Consider the following 13,276-nt stretch of genomic DNA (forward strand, 5'->3'; position numbering starts at 1 on the left):
AATTATGTACGCTTATTTGTTGTGTTTTTATCTGTGACAGTGCTAGTGATGTTCAAATAATGCTTGTCTTTTTATTGTTGATATAGTTGTTAAAAAGTATCTAAACTAACAAGCCGATTAGCGGATACTTTTTTTAATAAAATCCAAAAACACACGAGCGCCATACACGGTATAGGCGCGCTCCTCGTCTTATTCTGAAATTCCCAACCGGATGTGGCCTTGCATAAATCCCGTTGGTGTTCCGCCTGTGGAAAAGCGACCGTTGGAGCGTTTTCGCTTCACCGTGCTCCCATCCGTTGTGTCCGTCAGCGGCCATATCTACTGTAACCGCATTCATTCATTTTTAGACGCACTGCTATTTTTTTCTTGAACCAAAAGACGGCTATTTAGTGAGAAAGCCGTGAGCATCTCGTTGTTTCGTTACCCTCTCGGACGTTTGTCGGTTTATGCCTCGGTGAGTGTCCGTTGAAGGCTGGGTGGTAACAGTTCGGCTTCACGATGATCGAGCGACCAGAAACCGCGGTTCCCAGCATCGCTGTAAGTACACCACTCTTCACAACACGTCTGTGGCTTTTTCCGCCAAATAAACGTATTATAATAAACTCAACCGTTACCGTGGGTTTCTGGCTCCGCTGGTATTGACTTGGAGGATTGCAGACCAGGCTCCGTTAAAAAAATGTTCCGTTTTAGGGTGGTTCGGATTTTTACAAATACCAGCCTTTGACTAAGACGTAATTTTCATCTCCTGCGATATGAATATAATGTGGTGAACACTCCGGCGTTAAATTTGATTGACCATATAATAAGTACTTCACTATATGGCATCATTTTAAAGCGAATCACGCCTCATTCCTCCTGTGTAGCCTCGTTTTATAAATGAAGCGATGTTTGAATGACGAACAATGACTTTAATTTGTTTTAATATGTGGAGGTGGATTCTGTGTCAATTTACCTTTTGGACAGCGCAATTATGGTGTTGCTTATAAAATGTCACTGTTTTGAACAGAGCCTGGCTTGAGAGCTCCCATAACAGAGCAGCACGTATCGGGGGGTACGTGGTCTGGTGTCAATTATCGCTGTGTGCACAAAGAGATGGGCTTAGTGGGGTTTCTTTTAGGAGTATTTACACAGAGTTACTTGTCTAATTTTTAAACGCTGCGACTGTGAGACTCAGATCGGTTTGCTTTTCCATGCTAGAGTCCCTTAAAGAAATATCACTTTTTAATATTCTTAACAACAGCTTTGGCACAGTGGCCCTGACCCTCGGGTCAGTGGGGCTGTGGCCCTTTCAGTCCTCTTTATTTGCATGTTGTTGGCTTTGTTCAGGGCATTTTAAACTGACACTTAGATTTAGCAATGAGTCCCTGCTCACCACACAACACAGCACACATTGTATTTCTGCCGCATCTGTTTCTGTAATCCAGTACGAGGTGATTGGCAGTGACTCCCCCAGGCATAAAAGTGTGCACGGTGCTAAAAAATAATCAAAGAAAACATACATTCACTGTGCTCATATGAATCAACGTTTAAGCGATGCATTATTTAGCACACAATGCATTAATATTGAAGTTGAAAACAGCTGAGGAGGCAGTGAGAGGGCCACAGCATCAGCTGCTGCATGCATGAGGGGGTGGACTTGGCATCACAGATGATGTCAGTGAACCAAGCAGCTACTATCACCACTGGGTTAGACTGGGGGATGGGGTAGTATGAATGGTATGGACTGACTAGCCTTCCTCTCTCATCCCCCATTACTTCCTTCTTTACAGTCCCTTGCCTGTTGCTCAGTTAGTCACTTTCTCGTCAGAAATAGCCACACTGCAGCTGTTACACCAATGTGAATATTATGCGGAAATGTGATGTATGATAGTGCATGCATACTATTTTATTCATGTAGTGTCCCATCTGATCCACAGACTCTCCGCTAACCACCCACTCACACTTTTTTTTGTGAGCTAAATGCTGACTGGTTTTCACTAATACATGCTTCCATATAGTTAAAGATCCACTGCAGTGTACTGTGTGAGCTACATGGAAACAGATCAACCATCATAGGTGGTATCTTATGTAACCAGTGGCAGATTTGGGTGTGGGCAGCAGCTGGAACTTACTCTCATCTGGCAGGCAGCCACACACTTTGGCAGCAGCCCTGTTATGCTTCATTCAAGCAAGGTAATAACAGAGATACACTTACCCAACTTTTTTACTTGTCTGATGCAGTAGAGATGCCTTGGTTTTGGGTATGAGCTGATACTGAGTTCTAATTCAGAGCTAGTGTTAAATTAGTGAGCTGTATACCTCACCACGAGGGAACATTGTTTTCCTATCTTTGTAAAAATAAAATGAACCGAAGACATCCAAGAATATAAATTTACTGAATGTGGATTTATTATAACTAATAAATAAACTAAAATCAGAATCACCTGTTTTTCCTGCATTTGTTTAATTTTAGCACAGCGTGAGAATCTTTATCTGTATACAGCTAATACTTATGGACATGCTAGGCTCTCCTTTCTCTATTCTCACTGTGAGTGCATCCCATCACACACAAACACATCAGGTGTGCAATGGAGCTCTAAGAGTCAGGTGATGTGAATTATTAAAAATCAAGTTGATCTCATTATGTTACTGTAAGTGTGATTAAAGTTTGCTAGCAAATGTTTCTGCTGGTTTACACTTCAGAATGAAATCTTCCACTTAACTGAGGAACCTTCTTAAACAGTTGCCATAACCTGACGTACCTCCCTGGAAGAAGAAATAATAATTATAGCGTCAGCAGGAGTACTCGCATATGTCTGGAGGTAGGTTACTGAAACTATCCCTAATGGATGTGAGGGAGCATACTGTGAAGTGCCCCCAGGGGAAAAAGAAAAATGGCTACAAGAGTGGGGACCCTGGAGGGGGAAGTCCCAGCATTTTATTTGTTTCTGTCTGCTGGCAACGTAAATAAAACATTGGGACACAACTACACAGTACTTAACACATGATGCATCAGCATAAATGCCGGCAATGACGTTGGCCACTTATGTAGGTTACGTTGTAGGATCTAGATTCTAAATCAGACCATAGACTGAACATAACCACAGTGATGAAGTGGAATAGAGGGTGAAGGCTAGGGCTGGGCTATATCATACCGTTCGCGGTAATAGTAATAGTAATTTTGGGCAACGATAGGAAAATGAAATATTGCGATAGAATATGGGTAAAACGCGCATGCGTAGTGCCTTTGTTTACATACGCACATGGCGGCCACGCATAATGAGAAGGGCGAAAGTGGATCGTTAAATGAAACTGATGAACCAGAATTGGTTTGTAAAAATGCTGCAACTTCAGTGGTGTGGAACTGGTTTGGCTCTCGTCCGTCAGATACACAACAAAGCACTATTTTTCGTAGCGCATGCTAGCGGGCCGTCGTTTTTACCGTGTTGTTTGGAAAGTACGGCACACTTAAAATCAATCCTTTGATTTTTCTGAAACTTGACAGTGCCCTTATAATCCCCTGTGCCTTATGTATGAACTCTGGTTGTGTTTACTGACCTCGAAACGATTTTATGTACATGGCGCTCGAAAGTCTCAAATGTTTTAGTGCGACTTTGCTAAGCTACGAAGCCGCACCGCTTGATGGATTGTCGGAGCATTACGGCTATCGTAGGCAGGAGCCTCGCGGAGTGATACGTACTGTGCTTCAACATAATGTTACTGTATTGTGTGTGTATAACCTCTTAAGTTTTGTGGATATTATACATGGTTATGCTGAGGATATGTCGGCCAATTTCCACTGGAAATGCCTTTTGGTTAAACTGTTAGCAAGGAATTTGCACTGTTACATTTTTATATAAGTTTAATGCACATAAAAAAAACAGCTGCTTGTTTAAGTGAAAATACATTGATGGGGTTTTTTGCACTAATAAAGTTGTGGAGTTGTAAAGTATTTTGTCTAGTGTCAATTATATCGTCAGTTATGTCGTTATCGCAAATTTTCAAATGTATATCGTGATAAATATTTTTGGTCATATCGCCCTGCCCTAGTGAAGGCAGTCTGACCCTTTCAATCAGCTTGCTTGACTACACTTTGTTGTTCATGTGAGTTAATAAGAAAAGCTACACAAAACTACAGGCCTTTTACTCTCAAGTTCCTCCATGCTGCGTTGTCCCTCCTGCTAACAGCAGGTACACTTAAGCATGGCATACTAAAAAGAGATAAATATAAGATCAAACATGAAAGATTGTAAAATATGGACACAAATCTCCTTATGAAGCTTCCTGGTTCTGAAACCAGATGTGATGAGTGAGGGGTGGATTCTTTTTTCAGAGGTCAGAGGCTGTATAGACTTTTATAGGACCAGAAGTGTTTTTGCAAAAACGGATATGACTGTTAGGTGTCACCTCTGTTAAGCTGTCCACTGTTTCTGCTATTGGTGTTTTGAGTTTGCTTTTCTTTCTAATTATGTGACAAACATGGCTTTCTGTGAGGAACAGACACTCCAAGAAGTTTGTGCTTCACTTCTCCCAAAGTTAAAATGGTAGTATTTAGTGTAATTAGTCTGTTAGTGCTAATTAACAAGTATGGATGTAAGTGCTTTTCATCCATGCAGTTTATAGATGTAGCTTGCTAATATTAGCTTCAGAATATGTATTCCAGAACCGGCTGCTGACATCCTCGTAATAACATCCATCTTTCATAAACAGTGTATACACGGTTTATATACGTCTATTCTTCTTTGTATTCTAAAGCAGCCCTTTTGAATTATGAACTGGAAGTGGATATTACTGGCTGCCCTCTTGTCACTGTAGCACAGAGTGATACCCTGGAGCACTTTGCACAGAGATATCCACTGTATATTTGGAGAACGAGAGAGTCAAACGAGTGGATTAAAGTACCACACTGATGTGTCTTTTGCTGTTGTCCTTCATCATTCCTTTCTTGCTTCTCTATATCTTTATATCGTCATGCTTGCATGAATTTGCACTCGTGGATGACTATAGCGCATGAGATCAGCGTTCCATGCTTCTTCTTTTTCACACAGCTTTACTCAGGCCATGTGGCTCAGATGTGTTTTTCTCTGTTTGGTGCTGTGAAGATCAATGCTGCGTATGTAACACACACTCTACTAGCGTCTGTGTGACTCAGGCATGGAAACACTGGAAAGTGCTTCAGGCAAGTTCAGAGTAGTTAAGCCTGCTGTTGACCTGTGTTCATCCCTAGTATTGATTATTTGCATAGATTGCTTCCTTTTTCTTTTTCTTTTTCTTTTTTTGCTGCTGTCTGTGAGCTGTTAATATCCACTGTTGATGGTGGTGTGTAACTTAGTTTTCTGAATATCACAGATCTAAGGCTTGTACCGTGTTAATATCAGGTTAGATCCGTGGCAGGAAGTTTCCCCGAGGAACAGGAACCTGATGTGTGTCATTTTTGTAGTTATAAATGTAAAAATATAGCTACAGCCAGCATGTTGTATAGAACGCTTTGAGTACTCCGGGAGAGTAGAAGAGCACTATGTAAGAATCAGACCATTTATACTTACCATTAATACAATTTATTATAGTGTTTGTCCAGCATTTTAAAAACATGAAACTCCAGGCACATTGTTTTGCTTGTGGAATGGAGGCGTCCATTTTGTGACAAATCATCTAGCCTTTGCAGTGACTTAACATAAAACTTAACATAAAAGAGTTTAACATAAAACTGTTGCACTTCAAATATGTCATCAAATTAATTTTTGTAAATTTTCAAGGGTTTGTAAATTTAAGGGTTTGCAGCAGATAACTTAATACTCCAGAGGAGTTTTTCATAAATGGACACAAGCACTAAAAATGTTAGTAAATGTACTAAAAAAAGCTGAAATCAACATGGTATGAATCATTTGACTGCAGTCACAAAGAAGCTTTTTTTCCTGTACCATATCTAAATTTTGTCTCTAAATAATTTGGGACTGATGTAAGTTGAAATTTTTGTTTTAGCTCACAGATCTTCTGGCTGGGTTTGTGGCACTTTCTGGTTAATTGAGTGTTGTCGTTGGGTGGGTGGGCAATGTTTACACCCAAGTTTGTGAATGTGATTACTTGAGAAAGAAGGAATGAGCTTCAAATGTATACCATAGGTGTATGTACTAAAATTCTCGGACAAGTTTGAATCTCAGCGACCTCAAAGCCAGAGGTCAAGATTTCGGAAAATCCTGTGATTGCGATAACTCAAGAAGGAACTCACCTAGGATTTTGAAATCGATACAATAGGTGATTCTACTACAAACACCCTTGCTGTTAAAACCTGTAGCTCAGGATTTGCAGCAAGTTGTTGTTTGAATCTTCTTCACATCTAATGTGGAAAAGAAGTAGATTGGATGGAACAACTCTTTCAATATATGACAGCTTGAATGTCAGAGTGCATGATATCACTGTAGATACTAAAGTTAGCAAATGTAATTATAATGGTGGTGTCTGGTTCTGGGTTGGAGGGGCTTAAAGAAGAGCGTCACTCTGAGGTCAACAGAAGATTCAAAAGTAGATGTGGCAGGAAATGGTTATCACTCTCTGTTTCAGTCTTTCTGAGGCGTTCTCTGCCTTTTACCAAGAGTCAGCTGGGACAGTTGACACTAGTTACTGACTAGTTAAGTCAAAAACAAGAAATTCAGGAGCAAAACATCTGAAATTGATCGAGTGGTTAAATTTCTGCAATAAAAATAGCTGTTTCCTACACTGGCAATGATGCAGTCCATTTTGAAAATTCAGTGGGCTAATTTTCCAAATGGTTCCAGAAAGAGAAACGCACAAATTTTGACACTTTTCTAAAAATGGTTAAAGTGTTTATGGAATGGAGAAAGGGCTGCTGACTTTAGCTGTGGGTGGTTTTTAACCCCCAGCAGACCTCTCAGTGCTGCACTTTCCATCAGTGCCACGCCTGGCAGCCTCAGAGGTCAGCAATCGATGTGTTTGGAGGGCGGGGTTTTATTTTGACAGCAGGCTGGGAGATACGGAGAGGTAGAGGGAGATCAGTGATCCGGCCTGCCTTCAGTACGACCGGTCTTTCATGCGGGACATGATGGACACTATTCACGTAGGACCTTCTTCCTTTGCTTGTCTTCATTCTCTTTGTTTGTGTGTTCTTGTGTTTATTGAGGAAATGATTGGCCTCGTGTATTGGTGTTTTCCACTTTCATTTTTCATGGACTTTGACAGAATTGACTCGACTTCCTCTTTCCATCGAAGAGAAAACCTGTTATTTCTCTCTTCTTCCACTCACTTCTGTTCCCCTTATAACAGTCTTTATGTATTGAACCCAGCTGTACTTCATCTCTTAGAGGCTCTGCCACTGTAGCACAGGAAAATTCTAGTAACAGGTTTACAAAAGCAAGATTTGTGTCACCTTGTGTGTCCAAATCCAGCTGTTTGTCTTAACAAGTGCATAAAGCTCCAGCTATTCTAAACATATATTTATTCTGATGCGTGTTTAAGAGTCTGAGTGTGTTATTGATTCATGCTGTTGATCTCTTTGACAGAATGTGTGTTTTTTGTTTCAGCAGCGGAACCTAGAGGGCTACGTGGGCTTTGCCAACCTCCCCAACCAGGTGTATCGGAAGTCTGTCAAAAGAGGGTTTGAGTTCACATTAATGGTTGTAGGTAAGTTGGAAACATCAACACCTTGACTGTAAGTGAGGACACTCATGTGCATGTTTGCTTCTATTGTGTGTACACCTGCCACTGCTGTGTGTTTTTCATTGCTGCATGCATGAGTCATCAGCACAGGTTCAAAGACAGTAAAACATGTGTGGCATCCCATACATGTCACATTCAGCTGCTCAGGATGAAGAGTTGACAGTTTAAAAGGCAGTTAAAGGCTTCGAGGTGTTGTTGTTTTTTTTTTTTGTTGTTTTTTTTTGCCTGTCCCATTTGGTTCTTTAGCCATCAGAATTGTTGTCTGAAGACCAACAAGGATACCCAATGGATTTACTTTGAATCATCGTGGCATTGCCGTATTGGTCCATTTGGTCGATCTTTGTTTTTATTATTTATTATATTTTATTTTCAGATGTTACAGACGGGACAGACATGAGTGAGGGATAGGAAAGGGAGAAAGAAAGAGGAAGGAAAGGAAAAACAGAAGGGGAGAGGGACAGTGAGAAAGGGGGGGAGAAAAAAAATAAAAATCTCCTGGATCACCTGTTGAGAGAAGAATAGAAAACAAGCAAAAAAAACAAAGCAACATACTAAACACAACACCATCGCATTAATCTAGCTAAGTGTAAACAGCAGTAAATACTAAATATTCAATGTTGTTGTGCAGCACGCAGGACAGATGTGCTTCGAAGTAGCAGCCAAGAAAGGTGTAATTTGGGTCTACGAGCAGTGAACACCCATGTGCATACCTGTGTGGATCAGCGCGCTTGTATTCCAAAGGTTTCTCCATGTAACGATCTGCTAGGGAGTGTGGGGGGGCCACAGCCCCGTCCTCCGGGGTGTGAAGCGGGTATGGAGGAGATCAAAACTCCAGACATCCAGAGGCCCCCAGAACACAAGAGACCATGGAAGACCAACAAAGGGGCAGCCGCGCCACTGTCCCAGTAAGAGCTGAGGAGAGTCCCAGATGAGGGCTCACTCAGCAGCCGCGGAGCAGAAGCCAGGGGGAGTTGCAGTGACGCGCCCATGAGCTCCGCCGGCCCCCAGCTGTGCCTGAGTGACCGAGCCCCAGGCCGAGAGGCCGGGGGCACCCCACCTCCGAAGGGGCCCAAGCGAGCCCCAGGCTCCAGGCCCCGATAAGCGGCCGCCAAGGAGTGAGCCGGTGTGTACCTGGACGCCCATCCCCAGACACAAAGAACCACCAACGCACCGACACCTGAGGGAGTCCGCCACTGGCAGGGGAAGTGGTGGGGGGGGGGATAGGCCTCCAAACCTTGGAGGGCCTGAGATGTCCCCAGAGAGGTGGCGTCTGATACCCAACCTGACATATAGACACAGACATACAGGCACACACAGACACAAACATCCATTCCCACCCTCATGCTCTCATATGCACTTACTCCACACTCAACCAACGTGGAGACAGACATAAAGAGACGCTGTACACACGATCACACTCCCCAAGCGTACTCTACAAACCGGGTCTAGGTACCCTTGCCCCTGGAGGGGGGAACTGCACCCAGACCCAGGTGGTGTTACCCTTTTCCCTGCGGTGGGGAGAGGCAGACCACCCCGACTCCGTAGCAGCAGGGAGGCCCCACACCCCAGACCGCAGTCGGACGGCCATCTCCTCCTAGCCCTCCCGCTCCAGCAGGCCGCAGAGAACGGGGGTGGGAGAAGACTCCAAACCTCCCTCCACCCGCTCATTGTAGTGTTGATGCATGTGTGTTCTAAGGTGCAATTAAAACCCAGGAGGGCATGGAGCTACCTGCCAGAGAGCAGCAGGTAAGCGCATAGTCCCTCCTGCTAGCCCTCAATGTCTACGTGTATTTAAAATTGAGAGGTGGGCAACGACGCCAGGGGTGAGGTGTACACCCTGATGGTGATTTGGACTCCGTGATTGTGCCCACCCCCAAGATCCTATATGTATGTGTAATGAGAGTGTGAATAATGTGAATGTCTAAGTTGTGGGATAAAATTGAGGCAGAGGCAGCCAGAAGGGGACAGAGGGGGGGGGTAGCCTCCTCTGCACCCTGGTGACATACCCCTACTCCAAGGCCCTGCATGTGTGGGTGGTTGTGGTGGAGCGGGAAGAGGGAGGCAGCTGGAGATGGGGAGGGAAGGAAGGGAGGGGCAGGTAACCCCTCCCTGGGGCCAGCTCCCCCGCTGACCCCAGTAGGCACTCCCATACTCCGCGACCCGCCAGGGAAAGGGCCCAGGCCCATCCAGACCGGGGCCCAGTGCAGCAGCGCCCCCCGGCCCCACAGAGCCCGGGACAGTCCACCCAACCCCACCACAGAGAAAACTGCACCCACCCCACCATCCACTCATCTTCCAGACTACATAAGACAGTAAACGCCCAGGCTGAGATCTTCCTCCACCTCTCCTGTATCTCCCCCTCCTGCAGAGAGAGTTCCTGAGGAGAGGAAAGCTCCTGCAAGATGTGGCTTCGAGGTGTTGTTCAGTGATGAAGAAAGTGTGTCTGTCACCTTAGTAAAAGATGGATTTCCACAGTTTCCCACAAGGGTTTTCTCACGTTCCTCTGGCCAGGACGCACAATGACACATCAGTGTGTTTTGGATGACTTCATTTGGAAAGTAAGCTGCAGGATGTCTGGTGAAAAATGTGGCTAACTGCATTACAGAGCAGGGGAAGTGGACAGGGGAGTGGTGGAACAATGGCTTGGATTGTCTATATAGATCTGAAGCAGAAGGTGGTCCACGGTTATTTTGATTGTAACAGATACGACTTTTGTTGTTGTTGTAAATATGTCCTCCATGTTTGTTCAGCTGTCACACATTTTGCTATGTATTTTTCACATAATGCTAAATATGTAAAAGGTCACTTTTTCACCAAGTTTTTTTTCACCAGCCAGTGCAATCCTAACTCGGGCATATAATGGCACAACACAAAGATTCAGATTTGTTTCTACTGTAATAGCCGTGTGTCTAGTTTGCCGGCTACTATAACTTAGCTACACATCTGTCTGGCTGTAGGTGTTTTGTTGCTGATTCTTTTCTATCTTTATACTGATTCTCAGATACAATATACTGTGTATATACAGCAACAGGACACTAGAATATAATAACGTGCAACAGCACAACAACAGTGCAGAATAATCATGTTTCTCATCACTGCCAGTCTTCAAAAAAACATCCACATGCCTTATCTGTGTGCTTCAGTTTCTCTTGTTTTGCATACTTCTTTGTCAGGAGTGTTAGTTTGTCTCTCTGCGTTCTCCAGCTTTATTACCCCATCTCTAACCCTAAAGTAAATAATACCATCTGACGTTAGTGCTTAGCTCTGTGTAGCCGAACTTCCTTATTTGGCCACAACAGGGAAATGAAACTTACAATATGAGTTGATCTTAAAGGAAAAATTCCAAAATTTTGGGAAACGCTCTTAGTGGCTTCCTGAAAAGGAATCGTCTTTAGCAGACTGAAGAATGGACTCATTTCTAACTCATAGTAAGTAAAAGCAAGTCAATATTGGTAACCAATCGCTGTTGCTCTGTTTTGCTACTGATTTGACTTTTGGGGAAAAATATTTCTTGTTGTGCTTTAGAAATATTCTTTGTTTTTGTCTTAAACTGAACATCTTTTAAAATGTTTTAAGAGGTCATAAATCTAACTCTGTAGCCTGTGGTGACCCCGAGCTGTTCAGTGAATGGAGAGAGACATTAACGCAAAGAGGCGTCCACTCATTATTGTCTCAGTCTGGGGGTTTTAGTTTCCTGTTTAGTAAACAGCCACTGTGGAGGAGCAGTCGAGTGACAGTTTGGGAGAGGGCCACAAAGATCCACAATCAGCACCATCCTGTTTCAGGGTTTCTCACACGCGGGCCCCTCCGTCGCGTCTCAGATTTCTTAGCATGCAGCAGCATATAAATTTCACACATAACTAGCGAGCACGTTTTAAAGAGAAAGTTCAGTGGAAAGTTTCTCAGCTGCAGTCTGTTCCTGTATTCATCACACTGTTGTCTGAAAACGCTTGTTTTATTTAAACAGCACAGAGTGCAAAGACACTGATCACAAATTCTAGTACATCATGTTTTACCCGATTTATCAGGGTTACTGGTAAAAAATTGCATCATAATTATCATTTTTGAAATCTTAAAAAGAAAACACACAAAAAAGAAAAAAAAATACATCTTATTAATACTGGCTAATTAGGATTCAGTTACACACGAATACTTGTTGGTTTTGGGGACGAGGCTCTGAAGGCGAAGAATCTTATCACAGGGAGGTTTTTGGTATGGTACTGCATACACGCACTGGAGAAAAAAATGTGACAGGAAGGACCTGCTGAGACTCTGGATTAATCCATAGTGTTGCTGAAACAGCAACTAGTGTGTTTCTGTCTACCCAGATAAAGAGCTTAACGGGTTAAAAGTACCAATTAAATATGCAGGGCCACTTGTAATTGAGGTTGGCTCATGCAGTTTCAACACTTTTTGCAGCTTCTGTTGTTATATCTGTTAACATAGTCATGTTAGGCGTTTACTTCTACTGTTACCCTGAACAGATTTCCAGAGCAGTAGGTTAAACATTTGCGTCTGCATCATAAAATGCGGACTCGACCAAATATGAGGCTCATAAAAGTCACGATCACAGAACAATGTATTTTAATGGAGAAGTTGCAGAGGGGAAAAAAAGGAAATACCAGTGTTAGAAAGAGAGACAGAAGAGCTGATTATGTTTTGACTTGACGAGCAGCCAACTGGAGCTACAGTCTGAGACTAAAGGTTGGCTTCAGTTCTGCTGTACTTGGCATTGTCACGAAGTGTGAAAGCTCAGCTGGCCTCTGAGGCCCTGCATTGTTCTGCCGCACTTTTGGAAAGACAGATGGTGAAATATTAGACGACTGGGCTGATGCCTGCAGCTCACTTGCTCAGATTCCAGTAGTGCAAGCAAACACTTGAGCTTATTGTTAAGGCTTGACCTTAGAAACAAAAATGAAACCCCCCCAAAAAGAATTTAAGAGTGTAATATTTACTTAAATCTATTAAATGGTAAATGGCCTGTATTTGTATAGCGCTTTTCTAGTCCCTAAGGACCCCAAAGCGCTTTACACAACCTGTCATCCACCCATTCACACACACATTCACACACGGGTGATGGCAAGCTACATTGTAGCCTGGGGCGCACTGACAGAGATTTTTTTTTTTTTTTTAATGAAATTCGGTTTTTATTTTATTTATTTGGGGAATAAAGGAAAAATAAATCTCTCCTCTGCTCTGTTTCACCTTGAGTCTTTTTTCTGTCCCCCCCCCCCACAGATCATAGGAGAGAGGGGTTAAAGTAACCTTACCCAGGTTAACAGATATTTGTTACTTGCAATTTTTGATAAGATAAGACTTTATTGATCCCACAACAGGGAAATTTTTGCGTCACCTCAGCTCAGGTACAGACATCAGAAGGAAATACAAAAATACAAATAAGTACAATCGATGAAAAAAAGTAAGATAATACACTATATACAATGGTAGCATACACAGTATGTGATTATGGATATGGTTGGAAATATGGAAGACATAAACTATATAGCTTGACATAACTATTGTACCACTACTATTCCTATGTATAGACATGTACACACACATGTACACACTAAATATACATATGTATACATTAGGGGTGCAACGATACACAAAATTCACGGTT

The 13,276-nt window shown here is 42.9% G+C and overlaps 1 protein-coding gene across 2 annotated transcripts in view; it reads left to right on the forward strand.

Annotated features, from left to right (window-relative positions):
• Positions 1–221: 221 nt before the first annotated feature.
• The window catches only part of LOC309711564 (septin-7-like), a 63,053-nt gene continuing 49,998 nt past the window's right edge, over positions 222–13,276 (forward strand). The window contains exons 1-2 of one of the 2 annotated variants that reach the window (XM_082541965.1): positions 222–537; positions 7,518–7,617. In XM_082541965.1, the coding sequence (XP_082398091.1) occupies positions 499–537; positions 7,518–7,617 (139 nt within the window). In that variant the 5' untranslated portion in view covers positions 222–498. The remainder of the gene's footprint in view (positions 538–7,517; positions 7,618–13,276) is intronic. The other variant, XM_082541966.1, reaches the window with a different exon arrangement.

This window comes from Aulonocara stuartgranti (assembly GCF_965226115.1).
Source record: "Aulonocara stuartgranti genome assembly, chromosome: 7".
Classification (NCBI taxonomy): domain Eukaryota; kingdom Metazoa; phylum Chordata; class Actinopteri; order Cichliformes; family Cichlidae; genus Aulonocara; species Aulonocara stuartgranti.